The sequence below is a fragment of the Barbatula barbatula genome (genome assembly GCF_947034865.1).
Source record: "Barbatula barbatula genome assembly, chromosome: 3".
Lineage (NCBI taxonomy): Eukaryota > Metazoa > Chordata > Actinopteri > Cypriniformes > Nemacheilidae > Barbatula > Barbatula barbatula.
In genome coordinates this window covers 14,281,066-14,307,074 of record NC_136764.1, presented here as the reverse complement: position 1 = coordinate 14,307,074, position 26,009 = coordinate 14,281,066, and the positions used below count along the sequence as shown (strand labels likewise).

Genomic DNA, 26,009 nt, shown 5'->3' with positions numbered 1-26,009 from the left:
AAATATTTCTAGGTTGAGGTAATATTTGCATAATCTAAGACTGATTTACCCAAAGATAGAAGCTGTTTCCCTCAAGTGCCAAAATTCTGTTTGCTGGAAATCATTGGATGAGCTCCCACGATTTCCCAAGTATCATGATGCAACGTTAACGTGGTGTGTGTAGTAGCCTATTTCTGAGGTTCATTTCAGTGCACACCTTCCTATACATACTCTCTGCTTGTGATGACTAAAGCATAGAAACGCCATTTGGAGGGTCGTCTACATGTATCCTTTTGGTCAAGATCCATTGTTTAGTCAGCAGAAAGCAGGATGATGATTTTATTATTGGTGTTGGGGGATTGTTACACGAATATCCAGGCAACTTGCCAAGTCAGTCCCGTTAAGTAAAGCAAGTTTGCAGACAGTAAGTGGCGCTGTGCTTCAAAAAATACCCATACAGAGAAATGCCACGCGATTCGGATAGAGAGCGTTCTGGTGCAGTTGTCCTCATAAGCGATACAAGAGTTATTGTGCTGTTTTAATACTTCTCTGAAAGCACAATTAAACGTGTAAATCAAAGAACACGGGGGAGTAGTTAATCTGTAAATGATGACCGATCTCCCGCAGGGGTGTGCCGTAGGACTAGTAGGACCCCTCCCTCCCTCCCTCCCTCCAATTCTGTGCAATTGACACTCCTCCGTGTAGTCGCAGAGAATCAACAGCTTCTTTCACACTGAGGACGAGGATGATGCCACACATGTAGTATTAGAGAGAGCAGATCACTCGTGCAGCATGAGCGACTCCTCTTGTGACAGAGATGTTCTGAATGAAAGAAAATCACACCAACAGGAACTGTGCGGTTTATTTTCACAGGCTGAGATTGATACTCGCGCAAAGCGTGAATTCGCCGCTCTCTTCAATGTGCGCTGAGATTTAATAAGACGGCATCTAGGCAAAGCGCTATTCATGTTGCAAGCCCGAGCTTTATGACAATGGATTATTCGCTGTTACTATACAGCCTTTGGGTTCCCGTGATTCTCGCGGTTGAAGGTAAGTGAAAACACTCTTTGTTACGGGGCTACTGTTGTTTCCGAGCTACCTTGGTCATCGGGGGCTGTTCTTTTAGGAAAGCTGATGTAAATGTCATCACGAAAACACCGTTTGGTCGTGGCGGTTGTGACGATCTCGTGGTTAAATGCCTTGAAACTTCGCGTTTGGCGAAAACTTAAATGTCTTTATGCTTCGGTATTTTGACGATAATTCTTCCGCCAGTGATGCAGTTCAACGTGCGATCGTAAAACGGCGGAAAGCTACAAATGTTGCATCATTATAAACATTGTAACATTTTAAAACGCGTATGTTCTATAGGCTGTACATTATATTTTAGGAGAAAAAAACGATAGAAGCAGTCTCGTCCTTTTAGATGTAGTCTACACGGATGACTGCAGTTGCATTGTTCGCAGAAATACCAGAGCTTAATGTGTCGGGTTTTTTGGCAGTTTTTTTATCGTTATTCTAAACGCGATTCCAAAAAGTCTGCTTTGGTGAAATGTATCGTGTCTGTGGCTCGCGCGGTCTTTTGATAAGATGTTTGTGTTATGGCATTGATACAGATGATGTTTCGTCGCAAACCCAATGTGCCTTTTGTTATAAACACAAACTGTACAGTCTACATCACATTTATTGTGTTGTATAAACATGTCCTTTACACAACCAAACCTCTCTATATTACATATTCGAATATAAAAGTGAAGCCTTTGCTGATGTTATGGGAATGCTTTACTGTGATCAGTGCTTTATTTCAAATGCCATGTAGCTGCTTAAACGCATGGTTTAAGACTGCTGAAAGCCCCCTGTTGCTTTGGTGTGACACATTTCCCCCAAAGCCCTTTGCATCACCAGAACAGAAGTGATGAGAGCAGCATCACTTCAGTGTAATTGCCACGCATGTTAATTGGCTTGTGTGATTACAGCTGTTCAAAGGACTAGACTAGGTGAGGGAAGTGAGCGACATCTAGCAACAACACGTTTTCAAATGTATTACATGTATATTTTGAAAGCAGCTGTGAGTGTAAACCTGCCAGAAATCAAGTCTAGGTGTGGTTTTGAAAAAGCTATCAATACCCTTGAGGTTCAATGACTTTAAGATTAAAGAAATGTTGTGAATAGGTTAGTGTCCTGTCATATTTAATTACATTTCCGTTTCTGAAGGGGTAAAGAAGTCTATCGTTTGCATATTTGGCAAAAAAGTGCATACAGGCAAATAGTCTCCCCCTTTCCTTTTTAATTTAATGCTTGACGAATATTCATTTCATATTCAAAACAAATTGCTGCTTGGCAAAAACAAGGCTTTTCCTTGTCTTAAGGCAGGGTTTAGTGTGGCATTTTGAATGAGGATGCAGAACTGGCATTAATATGCACCTATGTCGTATCCCAATAATCCTTAAAACTACAGTAGAGGCAGATACTTTGGCCGTGACTGCCTCGATTCTTCATCAGTTTCTCTGTCAGAGCCAAATCAATAAAGTGTGTGTGTGTGAGAGAGAGAGTAGATGTGTGACTCATATACCAAGTTTCCAAGCAGATTTTTTAACAGACAATTAGTTAAACGTCCATTGTAGGTCAAGTGGACCGAGCACCTCATGACAAGTGGAAGTGTAAAGCTGCATTGAGGGTCCCTTGTGTCAGTTCAAACCCATCTGTCAAGCAGCCCAGGCACTGTGGTGTCTAAATATTAACAAATGAAATGTTTTCCTGGGCTGTTAGTGGTTATCATTAGTAATGATCGACATATATTTCGCCAGCGGTGTGGCCAATATAATGGATAGATACAGTAATATATTAGGATTTTTTTTAGTGATCGGCATCGGCAAATAACTTTTTCTGTTCTGCCGCCATACATCACATTAGCATTCTGTTCTTAAAAAGGCAACTCAGAATTTTGAGTTGTGAGGTGGATGAGATACAAATATTGTATTTAATTTTGTGGGTATTAATAAAATGTTTGAATCCTATATTTTATTCACATCAAGCCGTGTTTTATTGCCCATGGCTAATGAAATGTGCGGACCTTTTCAAGTGTTCAAGTCTGTTTTAATGCTAAGCTATATGCTAGGAACTAGGCATGTAATACACAATAATTGTTTATTTAGTTTCACCAATTTGCTTTATGTCACTTTCACTCATTTAATTGCGTTTGTGATATTGGCTTCTATCGGCCAATCACCCCAGTTCTTACTTAGTATCGCCCATTAAGAAACCCATATCGGTCGAAGACTTATCATTACAGACGCAGAGGTCTTAAGTTTATGTTTTTATTTATTAAAATAATAACGATGTACAGTAAACATTTAGGCAGGGTCCTTAATTTCTCTCACACAAATTCCCTGAATCAACTTTTATACTGTCTCTCTTATTTTTTGACCCAGGAAATTGACCTTGTGTCATATTGTGCCATGGCCCGTTTTTTGGTTTGTATCATTTTAATGTTGGGCATCCTTTGTGCAACCCAGATGCTGAGTTAGTTTAACCCAACTTGTTTTCTGTCTAATTTCCCCTGCGCTGATTTTCCAATAGAGTTATTTTTAGGCCAGCTATTTTTGAAGTGCGGATAGTTCTTTATAATTTACATTTTGGAAGCTTGGCGAAGTTACAAAAGATTTCAAAGAATAATGAGTTTTGTACATCTGCTGACTGTACAACGCAAAGAACATCCTGTATACTCAATTCTGTCAGACAGACTGCAATGAGCTGATTTGTGTAAAATTAAAAAATGGTGATGCTGTGTTCCACAAAGAGGCCAAGTGCACAGATGCAAAAAGCCTTAAGGAAAGACGGAATGCGGTCATAAGGAATTGATCAAAGAATATCGCGCCAGTTTTACGAATATTTCAAACAGCGAGATGCCCTAACAGCTATTTCATCACACAATTAACTCTCTGTGTGATTTACAGCGCTATAAAAGCGAGGTGTACTATGTCCATAAACACTAACTCAGTGTTTGCCAATCTGAGCAGCATACGCGTATTTGTTGGGCCCTTAATCAGCTAAGTTGATGTTCTGCTCTAAATATTCCATGGATTCGCTTACAGATGTGTGTGTGTCACATTAATTTGAAGCGAGCGCTCGGCTTCATCGAGCACTGACGTAAAAAGTTAATAAAACATTGGCATGCGTGCTTAATTTGCAAAAGCTGAGTTTTGCTCCACTGATTGGAGTGTGTTTAGAGAACAGCGAGTGCCTTGGATGCAGAATGTCACCACGTCTAGAGCGTCCCTGCGGTACCCAGCAGGATCTGTTTTGTGATCAGCCACAGGCCAGAGCTGGAGTGACTAGATAAATGCGGATTGCATTATTAGTGTGCGGAGCGAAAACAGTGATTAGACCTTCCACAGACTATGCAGGGAATTCAGATGAGTGAAGTGCTTTGATATGCAGCAGTTGAAATTACAGCTGTTAGTGTGCTAATGCCGGCCTACGTTTGGATTGCAGGCTGCTGTTGTTTAGAGGCTCATTGATTGTCTATTTTGCAGAGACTCTTATGGACAGCAGGTGGGCTACTACAGAGCTGGCGTGGACCACCTATCCAGAAAGCGGGGTGAGTGTATTCGCTTTTTCCTTTTTGTAATTGTTCATATGGTGGGTGAGCGTCAATCAACATACGTAGTGACATCTGTTCAGACTCCCCTACAAATGAGACAATGGGCAAGAAAAATCACCCTCTACCTCTCCATGTAAAAGCATGTACTGTATGTAAATATCCCAGGAGCTCACAGTGGCGGTTTATTTTACACACGTGACTGGTAAGGAAATTAACCATGGCAAATCTGACCTTAAGCTCGACACCCCCCACCCCCCAAATCCCCTCGCTCCCATAGTATGATTTGTCTTTGGAATGTGCATGCGAAGTCAGTCAATGGAAATGATGGGTTGCCATGGCAACAATCTTAAGCAGCTCAGCCCTTTTCCTGCAGGCTGGTGCTCGATGTCTGGCATCTCAAAAGCCATGCATCATCATAAGTAATGTGTTCCTTCACACCTGGAGATAAACACATGCTACCCCTCGCTGTGATGCCTCTTAATTGTGTTGTGAGAAGTTCACAAAACCCAAATGTCACCTTTGAGAAAGCTTTTTATTTATCTAAACCCCAACATAAATTTAATTGAGCATTTTGAGCCGTTCATTATTCTCCTCTAACTGTTAGTGATGCTTCGGCGCACGATTTGAAGATTTTGTCTTCATTACAATCAATATATATGGATTTTTGGGACATTTCTATGGTTTAGTCATTTTGTGTTAGACTTAATAGAAACTATATGCAAGGGGAAGATTTTCATTACGGGTAAGGAATAGGGAGAATTACAAGGTATGGCATATATGGAGCCGCTACTGCTTATGCACTCCTTATGTACAATAAAGCTTAGTTTATTAAAAGCAAGTATGAGATCATCCCTGGCTATTGTTTATGTCTGCAAACACTGGGGGCTGTTATAATTTAGAAAAATGCTACGTAATAATAGAAAATGAGATGCACACCACATGTCTGTGTGTTTAATAAAATAAAGCTTAATTTGGTTCAATAATTGTTGAGAAACCCAATGTACAATATTAGTCTATCACCTATTATGTTTACACGTTCACACAAAAATCAATGGATCATCAATTAAGCACCCTAATGTCATTCAAAACGTGTTTTTTCCTCCGGGGAAAACATTTAGCAAAATGTTGTTTCCGTCCAAACAATGTAAGTCAGTGGGGCCAATGTTCTTTGGCTACCTGCATTCTTTAAAATTTCATACAGATTAAATGTAAAAAGATTTTCGTCTGAATTTTGGGGTGAACTATATTTTCTCTATGCTTTTCTATTTCTGATGGTTACTGTTAAAACTTGCAGTACAGTTATGTTGGCCTTGTAAAGAAAGTCCATTGTGCAGTAAGTGGAAGTATTTTATCCTCTTCTCAGTGGGAGGAAGTAAGTGGATACGATGACCACTTGAGCCCCATCAGGACATACCAGGTGTGTAACGTCCTGGAGCCCAATCAGAACAACTGGCTGCGGACAGATTTCATCCCCCGGCGAAGTGTCCTTCGCGTCTACGTGGAGCTCAAGTTCTCTGTGCGAGACTGTGGCAGTATCCCGAATATTCCAGGCTCCTGTAAGGAGACCTTTAATCTGTTCTACTATGAATCCGATGGAGACACGGCCACAGCAAGCAGCCCGCCTTGGAGGGAGAACCCGTATGTAAAGGTCAGTTCGAATGAGTTTTGCTCTTAAATTATGAGTTTGCATGGAGATGCATTTCCCATTTTGGTGAATGGTGCCATTCTCACGGTTTACTTGGGAATGCAATACAGATGCAGGTATATATGGAATGTTTAGATGGATAACTGGAGAAAGGGAATAACTGCTTGAGCCATACGATCACATATTTGTAAAAAATGTGCAAAGCTGCATACGTTTCTTCTGAAAAGCAGTGTGATAAAAGGTTTGTCTCTTCAGAAATTAACTTCAGTCATCTTGTATCCGTCTCAAACTGAGCTCAGATGTGATAAAATGCCAAAGTGTGCAATCATATGTGAAAGATTTTTATTAACTCGGATGGTTTTAAAAAAAATTCATCAATTCTTTGGAACTAAATTATTTGACAGGGCTCCATACTGCGACTAAAACGGCCGACCATGTTGTGAAGATGTTTTTCTTTATCATGGAGAGGATAATGTCATCATCCACCAATTTTATCTCATATGAACGCCCAGGATTTTTCTGTTGCTGAGTTCATTTGATTTAACTGTCCAATTACTTTTAGTCCCTTGAAATAGTGGGGAGCTTCATATTAAAGAGCTATAATTCCTAAAGCCTTCAGCTAATCTGGATGGGAATATACTAGTCTAAACAAAGTTAAGAGTGTGCACTTTAAGAAAATATCCATTATGAAACTGTAACTCGAATACATTTGAAATAGCTAGAATAACAATAAATGTGCTTTGTCCAAATATTTATGGACTGTATATACTTATGGACCTAACTGTATATGTCAACATGTTTATAAATAATTCTTTATCTTGTCCTTTGTCACAGGTGGACACCATAGCCCCTGATGAAAGCTTTTCATTGCTGGAATCAGGTATCGTCAACACCAAAGTACGGAGCTTCGGTCCTCTTTCCAAAGCTGGTTTCTACCTGGCATTCCAGGACCTGGGCGCCTGTATGTCCCTAATCTCCGCCAGGGTCTTCTTTAAAAAGTGCTCCACCTCCATCGCAAACTTCGCCATCTTCCCCGAGACGGCCACGGGTGCCGAAGCCACTTCCCTAGTCATCGCTGCGGGGACCTGCGTGCCAAACGCCGTAGAGGAATCGGTCCCTCTTAAGTTGTATTGTAATGGAGACGGAGAATGGATGGTTCCTGTGGGAGCCTGCACCTGCATGCCGGGCTTTGAGCCGGCCAAAAAGGATACTCAGTGCCAGGGTGCGTGAGCTTTTTTTTGCTAAAGCGGATTCTCACTAAAGCTTCTGAGTGTTTGCTGGCAGATGCCACAATGTGGATTATGAAATCTGTATGAAAGAGATGAAGAGACACTTCAGGTCAAAGTGTTTTTGTGGTTTTTTAAGCAGTCTTTTGTAATGCTAATTTTAAACTAGTGTTTGTTAGACATTGTGGATTATTTAAATTTAGAGTCATATGACGTGATTTTCATGTTTTCCTATATCTTTGGTTTCTTACAAGATGTCCTCAAGATCACTTAAAATTGCAAAAATGTAAGTCTCAAACCAAAAGAGATGTTTTATTTAAAAGCGGAGGCTCATCCAAAGCTACCTAAACGCCTCGTTTAAACACGCCCCCACATTTCTACGTCAGTTCGTGAGAATTGCCACTAAATCTCAAACAAATCTTTTCAGTGAAAGCATTATTTAGTATGTTAAATACACCAACACTTGGTTGCCGTAATACAGTATATGCTAAACATGACACACACCTACGCATATATCTGTATCCCGTTTGCATTCTGCAGTCAAAATATCAGATATGTGCTCTGGAGAGTATAAAAGCTTTTTTATGAATATGTAAAACCCCTAATTTCAGAGCTCACATGGCTTTGAATGTCCAGTCTGAACAACTCAGCTTTAAGTAAAGCGCTTCAGTAATGGGGGGAGGACTGCGGTGGTGTCAGAGAACAGAGGCGGCTCACAGCTTCTCCTGACACATCTGATAAAGGGCCCTAACAGAGTGATACCAGAGAACGATGGTCCTGCCGAAGCCCAGACGAATTCTCAAACTCGAGTTGGTGAGAGTAATGGAGAAAATTAAAAGATAGACTACAGAGGCCGGGGGTGGTGGGGAGTGCGAGTGGATGATGAGCTGGATGTAGAGTAATAAAATGTGAATTGGATGGGACTCTTGGACCGTGCGCTGGGAAGGGGCTGGTGGACAGAGGGAACTTCCTTTGTGATTGCCAGCATGTAGCGGCTCATTTGTTTCCATCTGGTTGTTCAAGGTTAGAGTGTTTCCTTAAAGGATTGATAAACGATTCTCGGGGGCCATGCTAGAGATGCCAGATTCGCCGTGGCCAATGGAGAGAGTGCGTCTAATTTCCTTTATCACCTTCCAGCTGTAATCTGCAGGCTGGTGTGCCCACTAACACACACACCTGGAAGCAGCCAAGCCTGTTTAACATTTATCTGTCAGACTGGGCATGTTTCTGCCTCTCTCTCTCTCTCTCTCTCTCCAACATCTCTTCCTGTCTCATTTTTCACACTGTCTGAATGCGGAACGCCACGCATGTTAAGGTTGGGAGCAGGGGCCATTCGCACAGATTTTCCACCGCCTTATTAAACTCGCTCGGCGTTTTAGCTGTGAAGTAATATGCGTCACGGATGGAATATTGAAGATGTGCGGCATCGTGTGCAGCATTGATATAGTCGGGGGTCTCTCTGTATGGGCCCCATTAACCGCTCTGCCATCCACAGTATTTTATTGTGGAGATACGGGAGGGGTTGATTGTTTACAGGGAATAAAATGGAGCTTTGTGAAAGCAGCAGATTTCATAGCCAGACTCTTACATCAGCCATTTTCTTCACAAAGCAAACTGACTCACTTGATTGCAGCATTATAGCAGTTTAGCCCCGGCGGTGCAACTAACTTTAGAAACAAACTTTGGTGATTCATTCTTGTTCAAAATGTTTGGGATCATTTTCTTTAAATGAGAAAGTGTGTAGTTTGGACAAAATACTTTCTTTTATCTCTGTTTGATATTCAGAGATGACTGCTAAGCCATTCAAGGGTTGATTTGCCCATAGAACAACAAATTCTGTCGAAACATTCCTTTCAGCACGATGACCAGCCCAGCACACCTGTTATTGGCGATAAATGTTGTGAGGTTCTCTATGTGTGATATATATGGATATACGACCAAAGGGGAAATGGGATGCAACGTTTGTCGAAGAAACTGCTTTTTCTATCTGTGCAGCACCATTTTGTGCCGCTAGTGATGCAGAAACGTTCTTTCTTTTTTTAGCATGCACCCCAGGGACGTTTAAATCCAAACAAGGCGAGGGTTCTTGTATGCCATGCCCCCCCAATAGCCGGGCCAGCTCTAGGGCATCTAGCGTGTGCCCTTGTCAAAATGGCTTCTACCGTGCTGACAGTGACTCTCCTGACAACTCCTGCACAAGTAAGTGATGTATCATCAGTGGCACATGTTAAATGAAGATGAAATCTATTGTGTATATGTTGAAAAGGTCTGTCTTGTGCTTTCGGCCACTTTGATGTGGTGGACTTGAATAATAATGGCATAGAAAACCACAGAGATATAAAAGGTCATCATTTCTGTTTATAAGCTTGTCGGTTCTCAGTATCTAACATGCAATTATGACTGGTTAGCTTTAGGGCTGTGGCGTGTTGTTGACACATGGGTTTAATTGGAAATAACACATGAATTCACACATGGACGCATTGTGTTGGGCAAGCCCTTGATTGGAGAAGGGTTTTGCAGTAGTAAAGTTAAACATTTTTAGGAGGCCAGAAAATTTTTAATTTGAAAAATAACGGAATGTACTGGAGGTAGGAACGCTTTTTTTCTTTTCAATAATTACAACCGAAGTTTCCAATTCCTCAGGCAATCGTGCTTTGAAAGTTGCAGCCTCTGGTTTTAATTAGTTTACATCATGATACATTGGTTAGAAATTTAACCCCGACAGTTTACACATTGTAAAACCCAATTTGAAAATTTTGCAGCAAATATGCAAGAGTAGTTAGATCATTTACTTCTTTTTAGGTGTCTTCAGTCAAATTCTTTGAAACTGTAGTGTTTTAAGGGATAGTTCACCCAAAAATTTAAATTATGTCATCCTGTACGTGACTCTTTCTTCTGTGGATCACAAAATAAGATATTTTGAAAAATGTCTTACTGGTTGTCCGATGTTGTTTGGTTACCACCAGCATCCTTCATAATATCTTTTGTGTTCTGCTGAAGGAACAAAGTCATACAGGTTTGGACTGACATGAGGATGACTAAATAATGATTCATTTGCATTGGGTTAACTATCCCTTTTAAAGTATGAACATCTGATGGATTTATTATTCCTGATTTAACATATTGTGACAGATATGTTCTCTAATATGAATAATGTATGATTTCTTGCTGTACATCAATATTATGCCTTATTAAATTATTGTATACAATGTTCTACAGTTCCAAAAGTAATATCACTTTACCATTGTCTTCGTAGCTATTCCCTCAGCACCTTTAAACGTGATCTCCATCGTAAATGAGACCTCAGTGTCTCTCGAGTGGTCCGAGCCACGAGATTTGGGCGGGCGAGGTGATGTCGTTTACAACGTAGTTTGTAAAAAGTGCCTGCATGATGGCGGATCGTGTGCCCGGTGTGACGATAACGTGGAGGTGTCGCCACGCCGACTGGGTCTGCCAGAGAAACAGGCTGCAGTGAGGAATCTTCAGGCTCACACCCATTATAGCTTCGAGATTCAGGCTGTCAATGGAGTGTCCTCCAAGAGTTCATCCATCCCTCAATACGCCACGGTCAATATCACCACAAATCAAGCAGGTGAGAGATTATTTCTCTGGCTAATATAATTTTGTATTATATTATTTATGTGTATGTCTCTTATGTATGTTATTTTGTTTATCTATTGTTTAGACCATTTATTTGTAGTCGTGCACTTGTAATGTCAAATGTTAATCTGAGACCCGTGAACAATGCAACTAAGTAGGATGTTTAAAATCATCTTTGAAATATGTTCCTCGTCATGAGCGGTCATGCGAGTGAATTAGTCATTTTATCCAATTCAGTTGTCCATGGCTAGCTGGGCGCTCCTCCTCGGAGCCAAATTAGTTAGTTATATTATTGTCAGTGTCGTCTGTGTTGAGACCAAATTTGTGTTATTTTGTTAAGACTAAAAAAAGACTTGTAAAATAGATTAGACTGAATGAATGAGATAATAATGTAATTGTACAAGTTTGTACATCTAACCAGTAGCAAACATGTTTTGGACAAACGTTGTGCCAAGTTTTGGACAAGCATATCTATTAGTTTTTAGATAGAGCTATTGTACTCAAAAAGGTTTACAAAACTACCTAAGGTTAATCTACACAATTTACAGTATTTCTCTTCATACAAAAGTGATTCAAATATTGATGAGTTATGTTGCACTGAAGTTTAAGTTTTTGTTCTATGCATTCAAATGAAGAAACTTCAGTAAATTATATAAAGCATTTCCATACTTAAGTCAGAAAGCAGCATATTGATGGGTGGTCTCCATTTTTGCAGACCTTTTTTAAACATTTATCAACCAACTAAATTAGTTGTCAAGGTAACACTCAAATATTTTGAGGTGTGCTGGCTTTAAGTGGTCGCACACTTGCGTTCATGTGCAATGAAATGCTTTTTAGAAAGAGACTGTCACCCTTCCATTTACCTTATATTTCATGACAGTTATGTGTACCAAAGGGTTTTGGCTATTTCAAAAAGAGGCGAGTCCTAGCTTCCTGAAATGTTGCATTTATTAAATGGACCTAAAGGGTCTTTAAGGAACCTACTCCAATAAAATGAAATAACAGTTTTTTTTCTTTGTCTTGTCTCTTTAACACCTGCAGCTCCGTCCGCAGTCCCCACCGTACATTTAATGCGGGCCACAGCTGGCACTCTCAGCCTCTCCTGGCTGCCCCCAGAGCGGCCCAACGGCGTGATCCTGGATTATGAGATCAAATACCAGGAGAGGGTGAGGAACTGCTGTGCATCTAAATCAACCCAACTGAAGATCTCTTGAACCTGAGCCAGATGACATTACACCAGGCACCCAGCACGGGTTTAACTGGCTTGAGCTCAAAGTAGCCCTAGCTCTACTTAAAGTGGAGGACAATAGAAGAACAGATGGCCACTGGTCAAAACCCAATGGCTTATGCTAAAAAGAGCAGAGCTTAATTAGTCTATAGGATTTACTTATGGCCATGTGTTTGGATGAAAGTGTTAGCCCAGACTTGTCTTTTCAAATGTGTGTGATCTGTTAATTGCAACGAAAACCGTTAACTAACATTCAGGAATAGCTTATCCAAAATTTACAATTCATGTCACTCGTATGCCATTACAAACCAGTGTCACTTTCTTATGCACGTGCAAGAGAAGTCAATGGAGCAAAATGGTTCCTTTAAGAATTTAACTGACTCATTGTAACACAAGTGTTTTGTGTGGTTTTTTTTTCTCAGGGAGAGTCATTTTCTCACACCGTCACTGCCCAGCACACCTCTGCCAAGGTTGAAGGTTTAAAGGCGGGCACGGTGTATGTCGTGCAGGTTCGTGCTCGAACAGTAGCTGGGTATGGACGCTATAGCAACCCGGTGGAGATCAGTACAAGTCTTTATGGTAAGTAAATATATATATATATATTCCATGTCTTTAAGACCTGTTTCCTTAACAGAGGCCAAATATGTAGGTTTATGTATTTGGGGGATTAATGATTTGAGAGATAAAGAGGCTGCCTACCCGACGAACCCAGTGAAACCTAAGACCTCCTTTTCCTAAATTCATATTCTTGACTGCTCCCTCTGTCATGCATAAGGCTTGGGAAATGTCCTATTGTTCAAATCAACTGTGCTGAAATAGTGGGATTATAACACCTAGTCCTAATAAGTGAAGCCATGGGAATAGTTACATTCTAACTCATGTCATTTTATGAAATATTGAGATTTGTCATATCTTTCTGATGTTTTATTGCATAAAATCTAATACCACCAACCAAAATAATTTATGTTCCAGCATTCTATGACTGAATAAGTTTTTGGTTCAATTAATATTCTGAGTTTAATGTATATTTGGCACTTGGTAAACTGGTGTATGAAATAAATTTGATTTGCCTGACAGATGACCCCGAGCGGTCAGTACAGGACCTTTTGCCTCTCATTGTGGGTTCTGCCTCTGCTGGATTTGTAGTCATCCTTGCCATGGTGGTCATCGCTTTCATCTGCCTCAGGTAAATATGAGAAATGAACATGTTCTCTGTATTCCTGAAATGAACTGGATCACGAAAAGTTTGCATTTCATACGAGAATGGAGGTGGAGGGGAGGAAATTGTGATATCTACCAGAAAGCAAGAAGATTATGATGACTTGTACACTAAAAACATACTTAAACAAAATGTAAAGAAGATTAATTCTGCAGTCAAAAATGTTATAAAAAAACTCATTATTACCTTTATAAGCTTATATTACTCAATTGGCAAATAGTCTTTGTTTTGACGGTAAATCCCAGTTTTAACCAAGTTTTACTTTTGCCAATGCAATTACAGTGTACGATGAAAGTAAACGGGTTCAATCTTGATTTAATGTGACATTAGAATGCCTTCGCAATAGCAATTTGCATTGTGTGCCGCCTCAATGCTTTTGTACTTCGTGTCAAGCAAACTCAACAGGACAACAAAATCGGATCAAATAAGGCAAACAAAAAAGACTTCAAAGTGTGTCCAACTTTGGATATTTATGTGGGTCTCATAAGATGCTCATTTGAGGCCACTTCGCCCCAGAGCGAGGCCTGGGCTGTTGCCAATCACTTCAGAAACGACAGACTGCCACTGTGTCTATTTGACACATTCTTCTTGACTGCGACCGCCTTATTGTGCCAAAGCAACTCCTCCTCTCCGCTTCAACCCCTTTCTTCTCTCTCATTCATGCCTTTTTCGCTAATATGTTCATTGTATGTGTGTGTGTGTGCTGGAGCATCATTCTTTCCCACTGACATTTAAATTGGAGATGAGATGCTAATTAGCAGCAGGCGTCATTGTTAGCGCAGGTCGTGAGACAAAAGGATTTCCACACATGGAGAATTCCAATAGGCCCCTTTGCTCCCGTTTCCTTTCAAACACGCTACTTATGCGGAGTTAGCGAAACAAAGAGTTCCTAATGAGAATCCTTAGATTAAATACACCGTTCACTGTCTTCAGACACTCGATGCAAGCGTGTACGCTCCATGGCTGCTTATTTATTCCCTAAACCTATGATTTGGTGATTTGGTGTCCAACCTACAATTTGACTCATTCAAACCATGAAATGCTTCGAAATACAGACAGCACGGTCTTGACAGACGCTCTCGTGTGCTTATTGTTGTGGTGTCCCAGACTTTGGATCCCGTATGCACCGTGTTTCAATTAGAAGTAAATGGCAAGAAATCGCTCGAAGGACATGATATTACACGTTCAGGAAGTGAATCACACTCATTATGGGTTCCGATTTAGATTTAAAACTAGGTTTTTGTGCAATTTGAAGGACATAATTGATGATTGAAGCATATGAAATACCCAAACTACTGAAAAGTTCTCTTTCACAATTTGCCCCAGTTAAATTTTTGTGCCTGCACACTGTAAATCCAGACGTAAGCCAGACTCTCAATGTGCGCATTATCTGGTTACAGACGGCAGCGCACTGGCTCAGAGCTGGAGTACACCGAGAAACTGCAGCAGTATGGTAAGTAAAATTATATCTTGCTTTCCAGACAATGGAACGGCATTAACAGAACATCAGAAATCATATTTGCAAACAGAATATGATGATATTAGGGCTATTACATTGATTGTTCATTTTCTATAATTCAAATAAATTATATGATTGTGGTCTAGACTCTAGAGGGCATACGTGCAGAAAGTAATATGAATACTAATACAAATTCTTTCTCATTTAAGTGTCCCCAGGTGTCAAAGTTTATATCGATCCTTTTACATACGAGGACCCGAATGAGGCAGTTCATGAATTTGCCCGTGAGATCGACATATCGTGTGTGAAGATAGAGGAAGTCATTGGAGCAGGTAAACAATGTTTTTTTCATTAGAGGAAGTGAATCAAGGCCGTTTTTAATAATATAAAATAAAAATGTACTAATATGTAATCTCTGTCTTTAATTTTTACATTTATTTGTACTTGTGGAATTGCATGTGTCAAGTTTTGTTTCTCAGCATCTCCTGGAACAGTGGTTCTCAACTAGTGGCAATTTTTTTTATTGCAGATTATTATCACATCACCATATTGTCACAGAACCAAATGTTACTTAAGAATCAGCCATAGCAGATTAATTTATATACTACCATAATACTCTAGAGAAGCATTTTTCCCGATTTACATTTGGTTTTATCCCTGCCCTTCTTGACCCGTTCAGAACGGACCCAAGTTGAGAACCTGTGCCTTGGAAGAGACATTTTAAGATTGAAATGGCTAAATGCTTTATATGGTTTTAATAATATTCATGGAAAATGAAAGTTTTTGTCGCAACTAACCGTGTGCATGCTGCTTGCTGCCTTCACCTACATCTTTTATCGTTTCGTCCCTGTGCTTTTCTTTTACAATGTCACTTCTCTTTTCAAACATTCCCATTCTCATCCTCAGGGTCCAGACCCAAAACTCCCACAGTTCTTACATTTCTCACTCCTCCCTCTCCACCTAAACTCCTAGCTCACCCACTCTCTCCATCCGCCCCCTGCCTGTTCAAACCCTAAACCGTTGCCATCCGTCCTATTCTCGCTAGTGCACTTTCTCATTCCTTCTGTTTTCTGCTGTGCATCACGCCCTCCCGAAAATATTTTTTTAATCCTAAACTCAAACCAATAATCCTCCCTCACTCTCCCTCGCCCCCACTCCCTCTCTCCTCTTCCTCTCGGTGATATTTATTCAGGAGAGTTCGGGGAGGTGTGTCGGGGGAGGTTAAAGCAGCCCGGCAGAAAGGAAGCAACTGTGGCCATCAAGACCCTGAAGGCGGGCTACACAGAGCGCCAAAGGCGGGACTTCCTAAGCGAGGCCAGTATCATGGGCCAGTTTGACCATCCCAATGTCATCCACTTGGAAGGAGTTCTAACCAGGAGCTGCCCGGTGCTTATTGTCACAGAGTTCATGGAGAACGGAGCTCTCGACTCCTTCCTCAGAGTAAGATTAAAATTATGTCTGATAGCACTACAGATTTCTTATAGACTTCTTATATAGAAGCTTCTGCCATCTGGCAAACTGTTATCATTTAGCTGTCTTTTAAGAAAGGACTTATGCGTGCATGTGTTACATCACCAAATTAATATTCATGAGCTGATAAGGGTTGTTATGTGGGGGCATATTATAAAGATTATCAGCTCATGAATATTATTTTCACACTTTTCGGATCAATTCTACGCCCTGAATTTAATAGCGGTAAACATTGCACAATACTACCTAATAGTACTTGGGTGTTGAGATGCTGTGGAGGCGGCAAACTTGCATTCAAGTCTGTCTTCATTCTTTTCATGATCTAATAAATTCCCAGGATACATTTTTCTCTGAATATCCTGTTTCACCTTACAAAAATAATATGGGTTGCAAATGTCGTTAATTGTTGACTTAAATAAAACGTGGTTTTCCTCGCTATGTAAAAAACATGTGGCCAGTCTTTAGCCAGGAAGAACTTATTTCAAACTGTCGGGGAACTTGATAACCCTTCAGCATGAAACTATTATCGCTGTTTCTTATCCTTTAACTTGTGTCAACATCTGCCTTTCCAAAATAGCAAATTAACCCTGCAAGACCTTGGTTGAGTTTCTTGGTAAACAGAATGCACCGCAGAACCATAACCAATTCATGCATTCAGTGAGATATTAGCTAAACTCGGAGTTAAAACATCCAGTAGTGATGGTGTTGGGGGGTTCACTCTCTACCGAGACCACCAGACAGAAGGTTACTTTAGTCTACTTAGAACCCACCCTCACCAGCTCCTCATCCACCGACGTCTTCCTACAGCGCAGCTTGTTCTCGCACTGCCCAGCCAGGGACACCAGCACATTTATCCTCCACACACAAACATTTCTAAAAATACCCATAAGCACAAGCTTTGGCATGAATCATCTTCAATTTTACAAAAAAAGGCATGGAATGAACATCAAAATATTCCAACAGAACGTATATCATCATGGTGCCAAACAAAGTGAGAACAAAGACCTGATGATGTTCATTTGGCTTTAAGGCTTAGCGTGATGCATGTGCTATTTGTGAAAACTCGAGTTGTGAATTTACCCTCAGAGATTGTTCGAGCACTGGCACTCGGGCCACAGCAGTAAAGTGTGGAGCCCTGCTGCTGTTACTAATGCTTGTACTCGAGTTCCTCCATTGAGTATGTGAAAAAGCAAACATGTGGCTTTGATATTCTATGTGAAGTATGTAATTTAATTATGCTTTCAAGTATTCAAGGCTGTTGCAAAGGAAATTCCTCCACGGAGATTAGCGTTTGTGTGGAGACACTTTTTCATATTATTGTCATTCTGATACCCTGAGGAAGATTACAGCCTGCTGAAAGCAGAACTAGTCAAATGGGTCTGTCAAATACGGGCTGATCAAAACAAGTAGAATTGGTGCAGTTTCATGTTTACATCTGTTAACGTTTCTGTATTCTAATGTTTCTGCTCAGCTAAATGACGGCAGGTTCACAGTCACGCAGCTGGTTGGCATGTTGAGGGGCATCGCAGCTGGTATGAAGTATCTGTCCGACATGAACTACGTTCATCGTGATCTGGCTGCCCGCAATGTCCTCGTCAACAGCAACTTGGTGTGCAAAGTCTCAGATTTTGGCCTCTCGCGCTTCTTAGACGATAACTCCTCGGACCCCACCTACACAAGCTCACTGGTGAGTTTGTATCAGCTAAACATGTTTGCTCTTGTTTAATATTATATGTATATAATTATGTGCTAAATATAATATAAAGCGAAGAATAAAACAAAATCATAATATCGTGAAAAGAGCCCCCAATCCCGATTGTGCATTTTTTTTATTGTACAATTTTACATATTAGTAGTCAGGAAAGTGTTGTTGTCATTGCAAATTAATGAAATGGGAAAAAAATGTCTGTAAACTACAATGTTTGATGCTATTGTTGAGGCTGTTTCTTAGGAAATATACCATAGTGTCATTCAGTTTATTTTTTTTGGCTTTTCTCAATTTTGGTTGCAAAGTAGCTTTACGTGCATTGCATTATAAATTATATTATTATAAATAAATTTAGATAAATTTAAATTCATGGTAACCATGTTTTTATTAACATTTGTAAAAGTTATTGCTTGTTTGTAGTAAAACCACAGTAACCACAAATTTAACCCTATATGCCTACTTTAATTAAATCATGGCAAGCATTGTGTATAATTCATATAATTCTTTACTCGCCCTCTTAACATTTCAACCCGTATGGATTTCTATTTTTTGCAGGGCACAAAAGAAGATATTTTTAAGAATGTTGGTAAAAGAAAACAGTTGGTCCCTTATGACTTGCATTGATTTTGTCTTTAAACAATATAAGTCAATGGTGACCAACAGTTTTGTTTTGCTAACCTTTTTCAAAATGTATTATTTTGTGTTCTGCAACATAAAGAATGTCATACAGGTTAAAAATTTGTAAATGATGACACATAAATTGGGGGTGAACTAACCCTTCGAATTAATGTGAATACTCCTAAAAAAAGTACTGCGGTGTTACCAAGGTACAGTGATGTTAACAGATTTTTTTGATTGCGTAGAGAGATACAGACACCAGACAGAAGTTTACCAATATCGAGGCATTACAGTTACAGTGTACACTAAGAATTGATGAGACAGTCCTTGACCACCAAATCTGGATTGTGGAGTACAGATGGCGTGTATAATACATAGAGGAAGCTTGTCGTTATCTCTCTGTCTGTGTGAAGCATATGGTTGTAGTCAGCCTGTAATGGCTTCTTCAGTGTACAGAAATTGACTGACTAGTACCCCACAGTATATAATTCCTTTCATTTCTTGAGTAATATTCAGCCGTAGCTCAATTTATGCAGCTAAAAATGCTTAAATATTTGGTTCATAATTGGAAATGCTACTACTTAATCGATACACATAAGAGTGAAGATTTCGTGCTAGCGAGCTCATTTAGCTCATACTTTCTTAGATTAGCGTATTGATCGGTCTGGCCGCTCATGTAGTCAGTATCACAGATAGATCAAACCGACGCCTTTAAAGCTAGATTTCTGCTGTTTGTTTTTTTTCCATCTCAGATTAATGATGCCAGTGAGGTAGCCTGTGGGGAGAGAGCCATGAGTTAGGGCTGAGGCTTCACTCTAATTAGGCTGCTGAAGACTCCGTCTGTGATTCTAAAGTTGGTGTTTGGGTTTAATGGGGTCTGTGTGTTATACAGGGGGGAAAGATCCCAATCCGCTGGACCGCCCCGGAGGCCATCGCCTTCAGGAAATTCACCTCTGCGAGTGATGTGTGGAGCTATGGCATTGTGATGTGGGAGGTGATGTCATTTGGAGAGCGTCCGTATTGGGACATGAGCAATCAAGATGTAAGTCAGCTTTACCTTTGCATTACTGTGAAGTGAATGTCACAAAAACATAACGTGGGCATATATTTTATCCCAAAATCTAAATTTACAATTTTTGTAATTTGAAAACTAAGCAATACAATACAATAATACACTTATACAATATAAATGCATAAATTGTATTATGTTCCCTCTTAAGTTTTAAAATGAGATCATTACTCACTAATAATAATAATGTTTAAACATATTTATAAAAACAATCTTAATCAATATTTTACGTTACAGTAATAAGAATTTATTTAAATAATTTAAAGCAGAATTCTCATGTCAATTGTTGTGAGATTCAGCCTTGACGTTCTGTCATCATTTACCCATCCTCTTGTCATTTTAAACCTATATGATTTTCTTCTGCAGAACACAAAAGAAGATACTTTGAAGAATGTTGGTAACTGAACAATGGCGGTATCCATTCACTTCTGTTGTATAGCCACAAAACCAGTGCAATACAATGGGTTCGGCTGTTGTTCGTTTACCAACATTCTTTAATATATCGTCTCTTGTGTTCTACCGAGGAAAAAGTCATACAGGTTCGAAATGACAAAGGGGTCAGTAAATTTTGCACTGTGTTATATGTCTCACTTATACTAAGCTTTTAAACCCTATTAGTCTATACTTTATACAGTTCAACATTGTAAAATAAGTATTTCTAAATGTTTCCCAGTTGTATACAGTGTGCCTTATATCACTCAGTATACAGTTGAGTTTGTCCTAATGTGAATGGACGGTGTAATTGCTCTGTCTGTGCTTGCTGTAGGTAATGAATGCAGTGGAGCAGGACTACAGACTGCCTCCTCCCATGGACTGCCCCGCAGTGCTGCACCAGCTGATGCTGGAGTGCTGGGTGAAGGAGCGGAACATGAGGCCACGCTTCGGCCAGATCGTCAGCACACTTGACAAGCTGCTCCGCAATGCTGCGAGCCTCAAAGTGCTTACCAGCACACACTCAGGGTGAGCAGAAACCAGACCAGATTAGACATGGGTCAATTATGGCTCTGAGTTATAGGAACAGACGGTTGTTTTGGGGCAAAAATGTAGTTTGTGAAATCCCGAATGGCGGAAAGTGCAGTAAACAGTTTGGCCAATTAGTATTGGTTTTTTCTGCTCTGCAAAGAAATGTATTATATTTCTGTTTATTTATCGAGGATGTTTAAACACTACCTTAAAGTAACCTTCTCTGATGTGTTTTAAGTTAAATATTTTGACCTAATTATTAAAATTGTAAATACAGTTTTTAATATTGATTTGTAACTAAGTATAAGAAACTTTTATTGTCTCAGTAGTTGCTCTCTCTCTCTCTCGCTCTCCCATAAAAAACAAAGCGCAGTTCTCAGTGTTATTATTTTAGCTTGCAAAGGATCTGCTTTTTCTCAAACGTTTCAGAGGAATAAAAACCAATTTGACAATTGTTGACATACGTTTAAGAAGATCGATAGCTAGCTATAATTTAATTTATATAATAATTTATATTTCCAAACCTGAGCACAGTTTGCATCATTATTTACATTGTTTCTAAACCTCAAGAGGACGTCATGTTACGTGGCCCCGTATTGATTCTGTGATAAAAAAAATATTGCGTGATAAGCAAAAACCTCTTCAGCGGTTCCCTATGTAAATTACCATCTACCGTGCACCGCATTTCCTCCATGACCATCCTCCCCACTATATGCAGTTTTAACTGTATAAATTATCCAGCAGCAGTGGACGATAAATAACACTGCTGAGTTTGACTTAGTAAAAATAAACATGCTCATTTCACTCGCATTTGTAAATGTACAGCTCTCGCCTCGAGCACTCTGAACCAAAGCATCTTGGGAACGCAGTAACGGCTGACTTACACACAGAGCAGTGCCCTTTTCTCTTGGCTGCCTGCTGTATCTGGTCGCTGGGGAAGCGGGTTCTGTTCATGCTATGGCTAGTGGAGGTGACGGAGAGAGCTTAATAAGAGAGATGGAGGAGATGCTCAAAGAGAGCAATGACTTTAATTAGTTGGCTAATGAGCTTTTTAATGTGCCGGCAGTGGAGCCTCGTGCCCAATGCAGGACTCAGTCGGGTATGCACCCGCATGCGTGTATGGAATTCCAATCCTGCCAAAATTATAAATAAATACAAAAAATAAATCCATGAAGAAATGTAAAATGCATAAATAAATACAAAAATAAATCCATTAAGAAATGTAAAAAAGCAAAAATAAATAAATAAATACAATAATATAAAAATGAATGAGAAATAGATATTTAAACATTTGTTTTATTTATATGTAGCATACTATATATTATAGTAATATATACTGTAGTGCACTATCATATTTACTATAGTAGGATTTAAAAGCCCTTGTGGAAATCAAGCATGATTTTATCATAGTGCAAGTGTAACTGAGTACAAAAGCAGTCATGACCAAGATAAGACCAGGGGCCGGTTGCATAAACTACTTAGACTAGTCTTGCAAGTGAGTCATCCAATTTTTGTGCTTGACTGCTATGTCTGAAGCAAGACACGCCCCCTCATTATCATATGGACACAGACATGTAGAAATAAATCTAATTGAAAATGTAAAAATGTGTAAATAAATAGATATACAATTGAATAAAAAATATGAGTTTAAAAATATTTTTTAAATGAAAAATAATATTTCTGAATTATTTAATTTATTTTCGCTTTACATTTTTTCATGGGTTTATTTTTCATTTTGGCAGGATTGAAATTCCATATATGTGTGTGTGTGTCTCCACGTTTGTGTCATGCCTTCACGTGGCGCTGCATGCTGATGGCTTGTGTATGATTCATTTATGTTCGCATCTGTATGCAAGAGCAGCGCTGGCTTGGCTGTTGACATGCAGCGATCAAATCTACAGGGACAGCTGTGTGCATGTGATTATTATTCATCTTCAAATACTTCAAATAAGAGTGTGTGCGTTTGGCCATTTTCTTGTGAATAAAATGTTATAAAAATGTATGTTGTCCCAAAAAATCTTAATGCTGCCCTTTTTGTGTAATTTTCCTATTAATTACATCTGTCAAGCTCCAAAAAAGAAGGGTTAGAAGATAAAAGAGACATTAAAGTATTATTATTAATTATTTTATCATTCATATCTGAAATATTTGGGGGGAAAGGAGTTTTTTGTGAATGGTAGGTGGACCTTTGAATATTGTTAAATACAATGGGGGGGGGTTTGGAGTCAAAAAAGGTTGAGAACCCCTGTCCTTAAGCCATACGCTAGCTGTGTGAGAGCCTAAAAAGTATTACAATTGACAGTGAACACGCCATCTTTGAATTTTAAACATTAATTGTCCTTTTTGCAGTGTGATGCAAAAGCAATCTTTAATAATTCATGGGTATGTGTTTCATGCAGATGATTAATTATTTAAATAATGTTTTTGCAAAACGTTTTATTTCCAGCGATAGCTGACTTTTGCTTTGCCTCTCTTTCTCTCCATAGGGATCTCTGTCGAATCGGCGGGACCCTGCCGGGCCACCAAAGGAAGAGTATAGGAGATTCACAAGACATGAAACAACAAATGAGCCAAACTCTGCCCATACGGGTTTGACTGATTAATAAAACACCTGCTGGGCCTCCGGGCTAACAACATATTCCCGTTTGAAGACTAAACCGTGCTGGGACATTCTGTAGAAAGCCCATGGAAAATTATTGGAGCTGTGAACAGCCAATGGAAAACCTGAATACTATTTGGGACCACTTTATCCCACCCAAGGAGCTTGTGGAAAACTATTGTGTGTCCAACGGAAAATTGTATTTGCCTGATAAGCAACCTGTGCATCAGGCACCTGGGGAGAAATGGGATAAAACAAAACACGTGTTAATTGGAATTTGTACAATGGCGCTTCAGGCAATCGTCTTTGTTCTTTTTCTCTCCCTTTGTCATGACATTCCCATGTTTACACAGAATTTTCATTACATGGATTAAATTGAAGACGTTTCTTCTTCTCAGGTTCATTTTGCATGTGTGCATGTGTTTCTCTAATGGCAAAAAAACATCTCTCTTACATAACTCAAATCCCTTCCATCCTTTCCTCTTAGCTGTCTTTATTTACAGAGGCTACAAATGACGAGACGGACTAGAGAATTATAAGCTAAGTGTAATAATGTTTAAAAAATGTAAGCCGGGATGTTTGATGTTGACTTGAGGATATTTTTCCGCTCCTCTTTCCCCTCAAAGACGCATTTCTTCCGATCTCTTCTTCATATTGAAGAAAGGACGACGGGGAGTGTGAAAGGAGACATGAACGTTTCAAACCAGGCAGGGTGGACTTGAACTGTGGCTATCAGAAGAAAAAGAAAACATTTTCAAAGAATGGAGCGCCTTTTATGGATGTGTTGACTTTAAAAAGGGGTGTTTTATTTACTTCTGTTGTATTTTGTCTTCCATGAAATGCTGTTGAGAGACTTTTCCTCATGGAGGGCATCAGACTGTGATTTAAGAAATGTAATTTCCCCTACCTGTGACTGAGGGGAAATTGTGCTCTGTGTATGTTTGTGTGTGTGTGTGTACAGTATGCTCTTGTATGCTTGAGTGAGTGCTACAGCTTCACATGCATGCCATATTGAAAACCCAGACCTATTCAAGAGGTGCGACAGGTTGACTCGAAAGCTGTTGTTTGATGAATATTCCAATTATTTGAATTCAATCTGTTCCAATATGCATAACTGTGTAAATAAATATGCCTCATAAGAGCTAAAGAGTCAACCAGAGGATTATAATCTCTGATTTACAACACCCACCGCAGCAACATGAACCTTTGCAAAAAGCAGTACCTTTTTAAGTGGCATGCCAGTACCTTTACAGGCTTTAATATGGTAAAGCTTTTATAGTAACAAGCTATTTTTAGTGTATGGCAGTGTAGCGTGACAGCATGCTATATATCGCTGGTTTAAATGTCACATTGTACATTAGCTCAATAATGTACATCCCGTACTCTTTGTATAAAAGATACACTCTCATATCGTTGCTGTCCTTTCAAAACCTCACGTCCAAATGGAACTATGGGGTAGTTTGTAAATAATGAATTACTGTGTTGTTTGTTGACAATACCTTTTTTATTGGTTAGATATTTGCAAAACTCTGTGACTAAAATAAAGGGTGACTAATAATGATTTATTGCAAAACATAAAAATCACAAAATATGGAGAGACAAGGATTTTAGAAGGACCGAAACGATATGCAGCACTGGGAAGTTCAATTTACTTTAGTAAAAATATACGGTTTTATAAAAACAACATAAACAAAGTAACTGCGCATGCATGGTTTTGTGGCCCAAACTGCAAAGAATACAGTCCCTTTAGATTACTTCTGACAAAAAGCAAAATAAATAACAAGTAAATTACATTAGCTAGCAAGTAGGGAATATCTACAATCTTAAAAAATAAGGTGCTTCAAAAGGTTATTTAATGTTATAAGAACCTTTAGGTTCCATAACCATTAAATTACTTTTCCTGTTTCACTAAAGGTTTTTTGTGGCGAGAAAATGTTCTTCAGATTATAAAAGAGTATGAAAGAGATGTTTGTTTAAAGAACCTTTGACTAAATGGTTCTTTGTGGAACCAAAAATGGTTCTTCAATGGCATCGCTGTGAAGAACCTTTTAAGCTCCTTTATTTTTAAAAGCGTGTAGACAGTATTATTTTGGGTTATGAGTACCGTTACTTGGCTAAAATTGCCACAAAGTGACACAAAATATTTAAAAAGTTGTTAATAACAATACAATTCTAGATTTTTTTTATTTTATAAAAATATACAATAAAATATTATTATAGTCATATAAATTAAATAGTATATAAATATTATAGTTATATAAATTAAATAGAATATAAATAGTTATATTATTAGCCACTAGCCATACCTATAACCAAAGACAGACCTGAAGTTGATTTCAGATGCATACATCCGACCTTTTTCTTATGAATAAACAAAACATAATAATATATATTATAGAATAATACAGCATTAAGTTGATCCTATCACTGTTATTGGCTATTTGTGGCTTTTATTAAGTCTAAATAGATCTGTTGAAATAGTATTTAATGCTTTTAACTAGATCTGTTGAAATAGTATTTCATGCTTTTTTAATGCAGTTGTATATGTAGAAAGATATTCCCGATCCCACAAGGTACCGAACACAAAATCTTTATATTATTAGGTTGTACTGTAGCTTCCTTCACC

The 26,009-nt window shown here is 39.1% G+C and overlaps 1 protein-coding gene across 1 annotated transcript; it reads left to right on the top strand.

Moving 5' to 3' along the window:
- Positions 1–409: 409 nt before the first annotated feature.
- ephb3a (eph receptor B3a) lies at positions 410–24,655 on the top strand. Its single transcript, XM_079451491.1, has 16 exons — positions 410–1,029; positions 4,512–4,576; positions 5,943–6,227; positions 7,059–7,446; positions 9,494–9,649; positions 10,707–11,042; positions 12,092–12,216; positions 12,701–12,857; positions 13,356–13,464; positions 14,898–14,950; positions 15,166–15,288; positions 16,149–16,396; positions 17,898–18,113; positions 19,645–19,794; positions 20,588–20,781; positions 23,271–24,655. The coding sequence occupies exons 1-16, from the start codon at positions 966–968 to the stop codon at positions 23,377–23,379; spliced, it is 2,778 nt and encodes a 925-aa protein (XP_079307617.1). The 5' UTR covers positions 410–965; the 3' UTR covers positions 23,380–24,655.
- Positions 24,656–26,009: the final 1,354 nt, after the last annotated feature.